Raw genomic sequence first — 13227 nt, forward strand, 5'->3', positions numbered from 1 at the left:
AAAAATGCAAATGCAACATAAAACAATTTCAAAGATTTTACTTGAGTTACAGTACATATGAGGAAATCAGTCAGTTGAAATAAATTAATTAGGCCCTAATCCATGGATTTCACATGACTGGAATGCAGATATACATCTGTTGGTCACAGACAGATGGCTTTAAAAAAAAAAAAAAATGGGCCTCAGTATCTCGTCATGGTATTTTTGTGCATTCTAATTGCCATTGATAAAATGCAATTGTGTTCATTGTCATAGCTTATGCCTGCCCATACCATAACCCACTGTTCACAATGTTGACTTCAGAAAACCGCTCACCCACACGACGCCATACAAATGGTATGTGTATATGTGGCCGGTTGGATGTACTTCCAAATTCTCTAAAATTACATTGGAGGCGGTTTATGGTAGATAAATGAACATTCAATTCTTTGGAAAAAACACAGGACCAACACTTTACATAGTGTTTATATTTTTGTTCAGTTTAGTAGCCTAAACCTATCGGTGTTGCATTGAGCTGGGTAAATGGAATTTGAATGAGTCATCCAATTTGCTGGAATAGAAAGATATTATCATCCTCCCTGATCTTAAATGACACCAACCGCCACTGGTCCTTATTACATACAGTGTTGTGTCCTGTACAATTGCAATACTGTCCGGGAGGCTGTCTTGTGATTCTATTACATCCATCTTTAACAAGTTACTCTAAATAAATATAGAAATTGTTCTGTCTGACCTGTGCCTATAAATGAATGTACTATGCCATAGACTGGAAGTCTAGTCAGGATCGAGGGAAAGATGAATAGAGCAAAGTACAGAGAGATCAATTATGAAAATCTGCTCCAGTGCGCTCAGGACCTCAGACTGGGGCTAAGGTTCCCTTTCCAACAAGACAACCATCCTAAGCACGCAGCCAAGACAACGTAGGAGAGGCTTTGGAACAAGTCTCTGACTGTCCTTGAGTGGTCCAGCCAGAGCCCGGACTTGAACCCGATCAAATATCTCTTGAAAGACCTGAAAATAGCTGTGCAGCGACACTCCCCATCCAACCCAACAGAGGTTGACAGGATCTGCAAAGAATGGAAGAAACTCCCAAATTCGGGTGTGCTTGAAAGGCCCCTACCCAAGATTACTCGAGGCTGTGATCGCTGCCAAAGGTGCTTCAACAATTTACTGACTAAAGGGTCTGAATACTTATATGTGATATTTCATGTATTTTTTTACAATTGTTTTTATAAATGTGCCAAAAAAAATCCCAGAACCTGTTTATTCTTTGTCATGATGGGGTATTGTGTGTAGATTTGAGGGGAAAAAACCCAATATAATACATTTTAGAATAAGGCTTTAAGGTAGCAAAATGTGGAAAAAGTCAAGGGGTCTGAATACTTCCTGAATGCACTGTAGCTATCAGATTTCAAACTGAACAGAGAACCTCCATCTGTGACTGACTAAAGATCTCCACAGGTTTCGCGCAAGGTGCTTGAAGTACTTGAATTTGGCACTCGAGAAAATATATTGTATTCCAAAGTTAAAATGAGAGGAGAACAGAAAATAAAGTGTTAATATGAAAAATATTTGAAAAATGTATTGGTCTTGAAAATGAATTTTCAGGCAGACTACCTACATAATTCCCCCCCCCCCTCACGTGTTTCGCGCTCTGGATGCCTGGAAATTAATATGTTCCGAGCTCCTTGGAAGAGAAGTAACAGAGCCATCGACCTGGTGGCTTGCTTGCCACTCAATCATGGGCATGCCAAGACCGTCCTGGACAAAAAAAATGACCTTGAAGTTATACTCCCCAAGCTTCTCGAGCTACCTCGCCAGTTGACCTTCTGGTTCCTTCATCCTTATGAGCCACTGAAGGGTGCTGTGGTCGGTGCGCACAATGAAGGGTCTTCCGAGCAGGTATTGACGGAAGTGTGTAATGAACTCCACTGCTGCTAGTAGCTCCCTCTGTGTGGTACTGCTCCACTGGATGTCATAAGGTGAATGCACCAATTTGTAAGTCGCTCTGGATAAGAGCGTCTGCTAAATGACTTAAATGTAATGTAAATGTAAGATGTCCCAACAGACTATGCAGGCTTTAAGTCCAACCCCATTTTAACATACTTAACAAACATGCTGATGAAGCTCTTGATGAGCCGCTGATTAAGTAGGATCATGCTGTGCATTCAGCAGGGTTGGAGTGAAGGTCAGCAGGGTTGGAGTGAAGCTCTGCAGGGTTGGAGTGAAGGTCAGCAGGGTTGGAGTGAAGGTCAGCAGGGTTGGAGTGAAGGTCTGCAGGGTTGGAGTGAAGGTCTGCACACCCAGTTAGAGTTTCAGGCCACCCCTGCCATAGACTGGCCTGAACTCTGTATGAGGAAGACATCCATAGCCATGCACTGCCCACTGGTGGCCAACATACATGACCAATCTATAGTTAATTATGTACTGGTGCGACGTCACATGTAAATAAATTCCTGCAAGACATGAGTGGTTTGTAAAAACGGTCATAAATGTATACATACAGGATATTTAATGTAGCCGTTTTACAATGTTCACACAGACATACAGGCCTATTGTACACTCGAGTTATGCATGCCTTTGTCAGTTTATTTTGTCATGGATTTGAGTGGTAAACACATTTATCGACGCCATGGTAACAAAAGATGTCTTTATTCAATGGATATGTACAGCATGTCCCAGCATGAAAAGAGCAAGTTCCATAACCTACTTTAAGATGGGGGGGTTATTATACAAGCGCTCAAATTAATGATGAGAGAAAACAATATGACGTACAACAGGTGTGCTTCGGCACAGATGTTTAAACCCACGGACAGCCAGAACTCAGTAGATCGGCTCACTGTTTAAAGTGGTGGTGGGGGGGTACAAACCAAAAACAAAGAGCCCCAAAATATGCTGGTAAAACTCAAGCAGCTGTACATGGGTTACAAGGTAATGATTCAGCCTTGGTGCTCTCTGCAACAACAAATTATAGTTTACAAATAAATCTTCAAAAGGCTGCCTAGAGGCAGAAAATCCATACATTGAAATGTGGAGGCAAAAATATTTTAAAAACAAACTAACAGCAGCATATCAGTTTGAAATCAAATTAAAATTGTCTGCTTTGGGACATTACCAGGACCTGTTAGCTGATTGATCCAAGTCTTAATGGAGGGAAGAAATGTGGTGTTTTTTGTGTTACAATGTAGAGAAGAAATGTCAATAATTTTGTCATAGTGATGTTTGTGTTGTCTTTATGTGTGTCCTAAATACATTTGTGATCCTAAATTTAGCTTGAGACAAGTGAGAATGTCAAATTGCTATTTGTTGCGTAAGCAATTAGAAACCATAAAATAGACCTTAAAATACATAGTGACAAAAATCTAATGACCTTAATAAAAGACCCTAACATTTGGCTTAAGATGGAGAATACAAACAGAGGGAAAATAATTAAAAGAGATTAACCCCTTGATTACAAGCTCCAATCATAAATGGACCAACTAGAAGGACACCATGTACCACAGGGTGTTGAGAGACTGGGGACAGCAGTGATCCATCTTACAAACACAAGAAAACAGACGTCATTGCGACTTATCAGTCCTTATTGCCTTGGGTGGGGGCCCTCCTCCTCCCTCCCTCTCGTTCTGTGGCTGCATCTAAACGGAACCCTAATGACACCCTATTCCTCTTCTAACGCACTACTTTTGAGAACAGCCCCATAGGGGAACTACATAGGGCTCTGGTCAATAGTAGGGCAGCACACAGAGAATAGGTTCCATTTGAGACCAGGAAGATGATAATACCATCTTAAACATCTTCACCTAAGCAGAGAGGGGAAGCAGATCATTCTTGGACTTTGGCCACTTCAAAGTTGACCGCCAGTTTCCTGTGTTTCCTCTTGGAGGCAGAGCTGGGGGTGTGGCCATGGCCTGGGGTGGGGTTCTGGCGTGGCGTCTGTGGCGTGGAGGAGGTCCCAGCCATCTCAGGGGTCCTGGGCGGTCTTTAGGGGTGTGATGGGGGCTGCAGGGGGTGCTGAGGGGGCTGGGGATAGGAGGGTTGGGAGTCAGACTGGGCTGCCTTACTTGGGGCTTGGTTCCTCGCCGTGTGAGCCGCATTGTAGAACTCTTGTGGCTTCTTGCCTGATGACACGCGCTTCTTAGTCACCTGACAGAGGTTAGAATTTAGAGGTTAGGATTGTGTGGGAACACACACACACAGTTAATAATCGAAAACTGTGTTGAGTTTAACCATATTTCATGTGAACTGGAGAAACAGGTTCAGGTTCCTACCTGCAGGGGGACAAACTGGTTGTGTGAGCCGATGGGGACGGAGGGTGCCTGGGGCCGGGCGCCAGGGAAGGTGCCCCCATAGAAGGGCTGTCCCTGGTGGGGAGGGAGGGGCATGCCCCAGTGGAGAGGACCATACCCCTGAGGAGGGATTAACAGACCACCTGGAGGGAGAGGGAGAAAGGGTTAGGTTCACATCCAGTATTTATAAGTATCCTAAAACATATAACTGCACCCAGAGAGGTCGTACTGTTACAGTCTACTTTAGTATCAATATAGACGCCACACATGACGGCAGGTCTCACCCGATTGGCCGAATATGTTAGGCATGGGTCCCATGGACGGTCCTCTTATCTGGCTGACCCCGGAGAACAGAGGCGGAGGCATGGGAAACCCAGAACCCACCGAATTCTACAGGAGACAGAGGATAAAACACAGAAGTATAGGAGACATGAGTAAAATACATACACACAATAAAATAAGAAACAGACAGTTTGGCATGCACACACACACAGATCGTGCAGAAGTACAGTAGGGACAAACACCACACTCACAAGGCGCTGCAGGGCGAAGAGAGCTGCCTTCTCTTTGGCTTCGTTCTCAGAGTGACTCTGAGGACCGTGGACAAGCAGACCACTGGAGAGCTTCACCTGACACACCATCAAACCCTGAGAGAGACAGGAAGACAGATAATGGAGGTGGACTTAGACAGAAAACAACTGGGAAACAGAGAGATACTGTAGGGACGTTGCTAAAGGATGTGCCCACAATCTGTGTGTTCCTGCTTCATGCATGTGTGTGTGCCTCACCTGTCTGCTGCGTATGAAGGTGAAGTCGGGGGCCATGCCCAGACCTACACAGATCCTAGCCAGCTCGGAGGCCACACTGGGACCCATGGAGGAGGGCTGGTGGGCCTGCAGGGGAGGGACTGCTGCTGCGGACACAGGTGACACTAAGTCTCCCATCCTCGCCGCTGAGACAGGCAGAGGGTGGAGGTGGAGAGGATGAGGGTAGAAGGAGAGAGAGGGGTGAAACGAGAGGAGGGAGTGCGATATGGGGGAGAGGTAGAAGGAGGGAGAAACGACAGTTGAAAGGAAAGATGGGTAAGGACGAGAAGGGGAATGATGAAAAAGTGGTTTCATATTTGTATTATCTCCACTAAATCCCACAATAGCTCCACAACTACATGTTTACATCTAAACATGTAGTTAACCCTGTATTTCCACTCACCCAGTTTCTTGGTGGCTCTTCTCCTGTTCTGCTGCTGGGTGTTGGAGGAGGAGAGACTAGTGGAGTCCGGGGCAGAGCCAATGTTCAGCATCTCCTTCAGGGCCAGAGTCCCCTTCTACACACACGAGAACAACCAATCACAATTAGTCTACAACAAACCACAAGGAATGAAATTGAAGAGTTTGATATGGGCCCTGAGTGCACTATAACATAACACCAACCAGTGACTGTACTAGTCTAATACCCACCATAGCGAAAGACTGTGGAGACAGCGGCTCCTCCGATTGACTCGTTGGCTCGTTGCCCTTAGTGATCTTCAGGTTGGCGATCAACTCCTCAAACTCTGTCTGCTGGAGACAGATGGGTAAGACTGTATGTATGTATGTATGTATGTGTGTATGTGTGTATGTGTGTATGTGTGTGTGTGTGTGTGTGTACCTTCTTTGTGGCGTTCTGAGCGGGAAACAGAGTGTTGACATCTTCATTTCTCTTCAGCAGTCTGATACTTCCTGCTGGACCCTATAAAACAACATGAAGTTTTACACACACACACACGTTGTATCGCTCTCTCTTTCCCAGACACACATATCTCTTACACACACACACACACACCTCATTTCCCCTCACAGAACTCACACACTGACATCTTTCAACAATAAAAAATAAGAAAAATCTCAACTCCCTCCATCTCCCGACAACATCGAAATGTTATTTCATCTTCACTCATCTGGATTTGTTTGACTAAACTAACAACTTAGTCTACACACAGCCCTGTAGTAAACCCTACGCACAGCCCTGTAGTAAACCCTACGCACAGCCCTGTAGTAAACCCTACGCACAGCCCTGTAGTAAACCCTACGCACAGCCCTGTAGTAAACCCTACGCACAGCCCTGTAGTAAACCCTACGCACAGCCCTGTAGTAAACCCTACGCACAGCCCTGTAATAAACCCTACGCACAGCCTTGTAATAAACCCTACGCACAGCCCTGTAATAAACCCTACGCACAGCCCTGTAATAAACCCTACGCACAGCCCAGTAATAAACCCTACGCACAGCCCTGTAATAAACCCTACGCACAGCCCTGTAATAAACCCTACGCACAGCCTTGCAATAAACCCTACGCACAGCCCTGTAATAAACCCTACGCACAGCCTTGCAATAAACCCTACGCACAGCCCTGTAATAAACCCTACGCACAGCCTTGTAATAAACCCTACGCACAGCCCTGTAATAAACCCTACGCACAGCCCTGTAATAAACCCTACCCACAGCCCTGTAATAAACCCTACGCACAGCCTTGTAATAAACCCTACGCACAGCCTTGTAATAAACCCTACGCACAGCCCTGTAATAAACCCTACGCACAGCCTTGTAATAAACCCTACGCACAGCCCTGTAATAAACCCTACGCACAGCCTTGTAATAAACCCTACACACAGCCTTGTAATAAACCCTACACACAGCCTTGTAATAAACCCTACACAGCCTTGTAATAAACCCTACACAGCCTTGTAATAAACCCTACGCACAGCCCTGTAATAAACCCTACGCACAGCCCTGTAATAAACCCTACGCACAGCCCTGTAATAAACCCTACGCACAGCCCTGTAATAAACCCTACCCACAGCCCTGTAATAAACCCTACGCACAGCCCTGTAATAAACCCTACGCACAGCCCTGTAATAAACCCTACGCACAGCCCTGTAATAAACCCTACGCACAGCCCTGTAATAAACCCTACGCACAGCCCTGTAATAAACCCTACCCACAGCCCTGTAATAAACCCTACGCACAGCCTTGTAATAAACCCTACGCACAGCCTTGTAATAAACCCTACGCACAGCCCTGTAATAAACCCTACGCACAGCCTTGTAATAAACCCTACGCACAGCCCTGTAATAAACCCTACGCACAGCCTTGTAATAAACCCTACACACAGCCTTGTAATAAACCCTACACACAGCCTTGTAATAAACCCTACACACAGCCTTGTAATAAACCCTACACAGCCTTGTAATAAACCCTACGCACAGCCCTGTAATAAACCCTACGCACAGCCCTGTAATAAACCCTACGCACAGCCCTGTAATAAACCCTACCCACAGCCCTGTAATAAACCCTACGCACAGCCCTGTAATAAACCCTACGCACAGCCCTGCAATAAACCCTACGCACAGCCTTGCAATAAACCCTACGCACAGCCCTGTAATAAACCCTACGCACAGCCCTGTAATAAACCCTACGCACAGCCCTGTAATAAACCCTACGCACAGCCCTGTAATAAACCCTACGCACAGCCCTGTAATAAACCCTACCCACAGCCCTGTAATAAACCCTACGCACAGCCTTGTAATAAACCCTACGCACAGCCTTGTAATAAACCCTACGCACAGCCCTGTAATAAACCCTACGCACAGCCCTGTAATAAACCCTACACACAGCCTTGTAATAAACCCTACGCACAGCCCTGTAATAAACCCTACGCACAGCCTTGTAATAAACCCTACACACAGCCTTGTAATAAACCCTACACACAGCCTTGTAATAAACCCTACACAGCCTTGTAATAAACCCTACACAGCCTTGTAATAAACCCTACACACAGCCCTGTAATAAACCCTACACACAGCCCTGTAATAAACCCTACACACAGCAATCAGCTTTCACAAAGTGCATTTTATTGACTAGTTTAATTTCATTTGTAGTCCTGACTCCACTGGCTAAGCTGCCTGCTGAGGATGAGAACCCTGGTCACTGTCTGCTATTGGTCTACAGCTGGAGGTGATGATGGGAGCTAAAGTAAGGACCAAAGAGACGTGCTTCAATGTTTAGGAATGTGTAGGGTTCAAAGGTTATGGATGTAGGTGCATAAGGGTTCAAAGGTTAGAATGAAATGGTGATTTACAGGTTTGGGGGGTTGTTGTTGTTGACTCTGGGGTTGGTTCATGCCCTGTTGCCCCTGGAACTGCCCGTCCTGTCCGGGAGACCCTGGACCCCAGGCAGAATTACACGCCTGGGAACAGACACACACAGAGATGTACAATAGCTTTAGTCACACACAAACAAAAACAACAAACACTGCTACACTCACAATGTGAGTATGGTAACACTTCACATTGACACTGGTACAGACACACTTATGAATGGACTCACATTGTTTTGTTGCCAGTGGGCTGGTGGTTTCTGGGGCATTCCAGAACTCTGCAGAGACTGCCACACATTACTGAACTCCTCATCTTTACCCTGCACTCACAGGGAGATTGATGTTACACACTCTACTACAGAGAAATGTGGCATTGTAGAGAAAAACTCAAACACAGAGAGAGCGAGCCAGAGAGGAGAGAGAATAAAAAGGCGTACCTTCGGATGGTGTTTCTGGCTGAGGGCATTGTGGTGCACATTTTTGTTCCCCTGAGTGTCTGCCCTGAGAATGTTTTGTCTGCCGTTCTGCTGCTGAGAGAGAGACAGAGACAGAGGGGGAGGGAGAGGGAGGGAGAGACATGGGGAGGGAGAGACATGGGGAGGGAGAGACATGGGGAGGTAGGTAGAGGGAGAGACATGGGGAGGGAGGACATGGGGAGGGGTAGGGGGAGAGACATGGGGGGAGGGGGAGAGACATGGGGAGGTAGGTAGGGAGGGAGGAGGAGGTAGGTAGGGAGGGAGAGACATGGGGAGGTGGGTAGGGAGGGAGAGACATGGGGAGGTAGGTAGGGAGGGAGAGACATGGGGAGGTAGGTAGGGAGGGGAGAGACATGGGGAGGTAGGTAGGGAGGGAGAGACATGGGAGGTAGGTAGGGAGGGAGAGACATGGGGAGGTAGGTAGGGAGGGAGAGACATGGGGAGGTAGGTAGGGGAGGGAGAGACATGGGGAGGTAGGTAGGGAGGAGAGACATGGGGAGGTAGGTAGGAGGGAGAGACATGGGGAGGTAGGTAGGGAGAGACATGGGGAGGTAGGTAGGGAGGGGAGAGACATGGGGAGGGAGGTAGGGGAGGGAGAGACATGGGGAGGTAGGTAGGGAGGGAGAGACATGGGGAGGTAGGTAGGGAGGAGAGACATGGGGAGGGAGGTAGGGAGGGAGAGACATGGGGAGGGAGGTAGGAGGGAGAGACATGGGGAGGGAGGTAGGGAGGGAGAGAAAGGGAGGGAGGTAGGGAGGAGAGACATGGGTGGAGGGAGGAGAGATATGGGTGGAGGGAGGGAGAGACATGGGGGGAGGGAGGGAGAGACATGGGGGGGAGAGGGGGGGGGGGAGAGACATGGGGGAGGAGAGAGGGAGAGACATGGGGGGAGGGAGGGAGAGACATGGGGGGGAGGGAGGGAGAGACATGGGGGGAGGGAGGGAGGAGAGACATGGGGGGAGGGAGGGAGAGACATGGGGGGAGGGAGGGAGAGACATGGGGGGGAGGGAGGGAGAGACATGGGGGGAAGGAGGGAGAGACATGGGGAGGAGGGAGAGACATGGGAGATGGGGAGGGATGGGAGAGAGGGAGAGACATGGGGAGGGAGAGACATGGGGAGGGAGGTAGGAGGAGAGACATGGGGAGGGAGGTAGGGAGGGAGAGACATGGGGGAGGGGGAGGGAGGTAGGGAGGGAGAGACATGGGGAGGGAGAGACATGGGGAGGGAGAGACATGGGGGGGAGGTAGGGAGGAGAGACATGGGGAGGTAGGAGGGAGAGACATGGGAGGTAGGTAGGGAGGGAGAGACATGGGGTAGGTAGAGACATGGGGGAGGGGAGGGAGAGACATGGGGAGGTAGGTAGGGGAGGGAGAGACATGGGGAGGTAGGTAGGGAGGGGAGACATGGGGAGGTAGGTAGGGAGGAGAGACATGGGGAGGTAGGTAGGGAGGGAGAGACAAGGGGAGGTAGGTAGGGAGAGACATGGGGGAGGTAGGTAGGGAGGGGAGAGACATGGGGAGGGAGGTAGGAGGGAGAGACATGGGAGGGAGGTAGGGAGGGAGAGAAAGGGGAGGGAGGTAGGGAGGGGGAGACATGGGGGAGACATGGGGGAGGGAGGGAGAGACATGGGGGAGGGAGGGAGAGACATGGGTGGAGGGAGGGGAGAGACATGGGGGGGGGAGGGAGAGACATGGGGAGGGGGGGGGGGAGGGGATGGGGGAGACATGGGGGGACATGGGGGGAGGGGAGAGACATGGGGGAGGGGGGGAGACATGGGGAGGGGGGACATGGGGGAGGGGGGAGAGACATGGGGGGAGGAGAGAGACATGGGGGGGAGGGAGGAGAGACATGGGGGAGGGAGGGGGAGACATGGGGGAGGGAGGACATGGGGGGAGGGAGGGAGAGACATGGGGGAGGGGGAGGAGGGAGAGACATGGGGGAGGGAGGAGGAGAGACATGGGGGAGGGAGGGAGAGACATGGGGGAGGGAGGGAGAGACATGGGGGGAAGGAGGAAGGACATGGGGGGGGGGAGAGAGGGAGAGACATGGGGGAGGGAGGGAGAAACAGTGGGGGGGAGGGAGGGAGAGACATGGGGAGGGAGGAGAGACAGTGGGGAGGAGGGAGAGACATGGGAGGGAGGGAGGGAGGAGGGGGAGGGAGGGACATGGGGGAGGGAGGAGAGACATGGGGAGGTAGGGAGGGAAAGTCTAATGAGTGGGAGATTTGACCCATTCTTATTTGAGTGTGTGTGTGTGTGTGTGTGTGTGTGTGTGTGTGTGTGTGTGTGTGTGTGTGTGTGTGTGTGTGTGTGAGAGAGACACGAGTACAGGTGTAATTTGCTACTCCAGTCCTACCTGTGTGGGTATGAAGGGTGAGCGTGGTGAGTGGTTGAGCCCAGACAGCTGTTCTTTGTTGTGTGCGTGGTGGTGGAGGAGGCGGCAGGCTGGGGCTTGACGATGGCGGTCAGTTGTGTGAACCCTGCTCAAGCGGCATCCATGGCTCAGGTTGATTAAGGCACACGGAGGCAGCCTGTAGCCACGGCCCGACGCACACCTAGGCAGAATACAGTCACCCAGAACAACAGTCAGATCAGAAAACAGACCACACCTAGGCAGAATACAGTCACCCAGAACAACAGTCAGATCAGACAACAGACCACACCTAGGCAGAATACAGTCACCCAGAACAACAGTCAGATCAGACAACAGACCACACCTAGGCAGAATACAGTCACCCAGAACAACAGTCAGATCAGACAACAGACCACGGTCAGGCAGAATACAGTCACCCAGAACAGTCAAGTGAGACAACAGACCACGGTCAGGGAGAATACAGTCACCCAGAACAGTCAAGTGAGACAACAGACCACGGTCAGGGAGAAAACAGTCACCCAGAACAACAGTCAGATCAGACAACAGACCACGGTCAGGCAGAATACAGTCACCCAGAACAGTCAAGTGAGACAACAGACCACGGTCAGGGAGAATACAGTCACCCAAAACAGTCAAGTGAGACAACAGACCACGGTCAGGGAGAATACAGTCACCCAGAACAACAGTCAGATCAGACAACAGACCACGGTCAGGCAGAATATAGTCACCCAGAACAACAGTCAGATCAGACAACAGACCACGGTCAGGCAGAATATAGTCACCCAGAACAGTCAAGTGAGACAACAGACCACGGTCAGGGAGAATACAGTCACCCAAAACAGTCAAGTGAGACAACAGACCACGGTCAGGGAGAATACAGTCACCCAGAACAACAGTCAGATCAGACAACAGACCACGGTCAGGCAGAATATAGTCACCCAGAACAACAGTCAGATCAGACAACAGACCACGGTCAGGCAGAATATAGTCACCCAGAACAACAGTCAGATCAGACAACAGACCACGGTCAGGCAGAATACAGTCACCCAGAACACTCAAGTGAGACAACAGACCACGGTCAGGGAGAATACAGTCACCCAGAACAGTCAAGTGAGACAACAGACCACGGTCAGGGAGAATACAGTCACCCAGAACAACAGTCAGATCAGACAACAGACCACGGTCAGGCAGAATACAGTCACCCAGAACAGTCAAGTGAGACAACAGACCACGGTCAGGGAGAATACAGTCACCCAAAACAGTCAAGTGAGACAACAGACCACGGTCAGGGAGAATACAGTCACCCAGAACAACAGTCAGATCAGACAACAGACCACGGTCAGGCAGAATATAGTCACCCAGAACAACAGTCAGATCAGACAACAGACCACGGTCAGGCAGAATACAGTCACCCAGAACAGTCAAGTGAGACAACAGACCACGGTCAGGGAGAATACAGTCACCCAGAACAGTCAAGTGAGACAACAGACCACGGTCAGGGAGAATATAGTCACCCAGAACAACAGTCAGATCAGACAACAGACCACGGTCAGGCAGAATATAGTCACCCAGAACAACAGTCAGATCAGACAACAGACCACGGTCAGGCAGAATACAGTCACCCAGAACAGTCAAGTGAGACAACAGACCACGGTCAGAAAACACAGGTACTTGGCATATAAAACACATAACCTAAAAGAAAATGTTTTGAGTCAAGGCCTGAAACACTTAACATAGACCTACGTGAAACAATGAAACACAGACAGACTGTACCTGATAGTAAGTCCCCCAGCAAACTCTTCATCAAACACAACCTCATACAAGATCTCAGCCTCCCGATCAGCTGCCACGGGAGAGAGGTTAACATCGGTTTAGAGACAGTTCAAAGACAAGAGGGTGGTCGTGTGTTTGTGTTTTTATGTGGGTGTTGTGAGAGACACGTAACAGACAGTGGGTG

The 13227-nt window shown here is 49.3% G+C and overlaps 1 protein-coding gene across 1 annotated transcript; it reads right to left on the minus strand.

Moving 5' to 3' along the window:
- Positions 1 to 3642: 3642 nt before the first annotated feature.
- On the minus strand, positions 3643 to 11358 carry LOC135566649 (5'-3' exoribonuclease 1-like). Its single transcript, XM_065014317.1, has 12 exons — positions 11253 to 11358; positions 8858 to 8950; positions 8651 to 8740; positions 8403 to 8510; positions 5934 to 6014; positions 5744 to 5845; positions 5496 to 5610; positions 5075 to 5238; positions 4820 to 4933; positions 4571 to 4676; positions 4269 to 4429; positions 3643 to 4143 (listed from the first exon to the last, which is right to left on the minus strand). The coding sequence occupies exons 3-12, from the start codon at positions 8687 to 8689 to the stop codon at positions 3982 to 3984; spliced, it is 1152 nt and encodes a 383-aa protein (XP_064870389.1). The 5' UTR covers positions 8690 to 8740; positions 8858 to 8950; positions 11253 to 11358; the 3' UTR covers positions 3643 to 3981.
- Between the last annotated feature and the right edge of the window lie 1869 nt (positions 11359 to 13227).

Source organism: Oncorhynchus nerka, unplaced genomic scaffold, assembly GCF_034236695.1.
Source record: "Oncorhynchus nerka isolate Pitt River unplaced genomic scaffold, Oner_Uvic_2.0 unplaced_scaffold_3829, whole genome shotgun sequence".
Taxonomy (NCBI): domain Eukaryota; kingdom Metazoa; phylum Chordata; class Actinopteri; order Salmoniformes; family Salmonidae; genus Oncorhynchus; species Oncorhynchus nerka.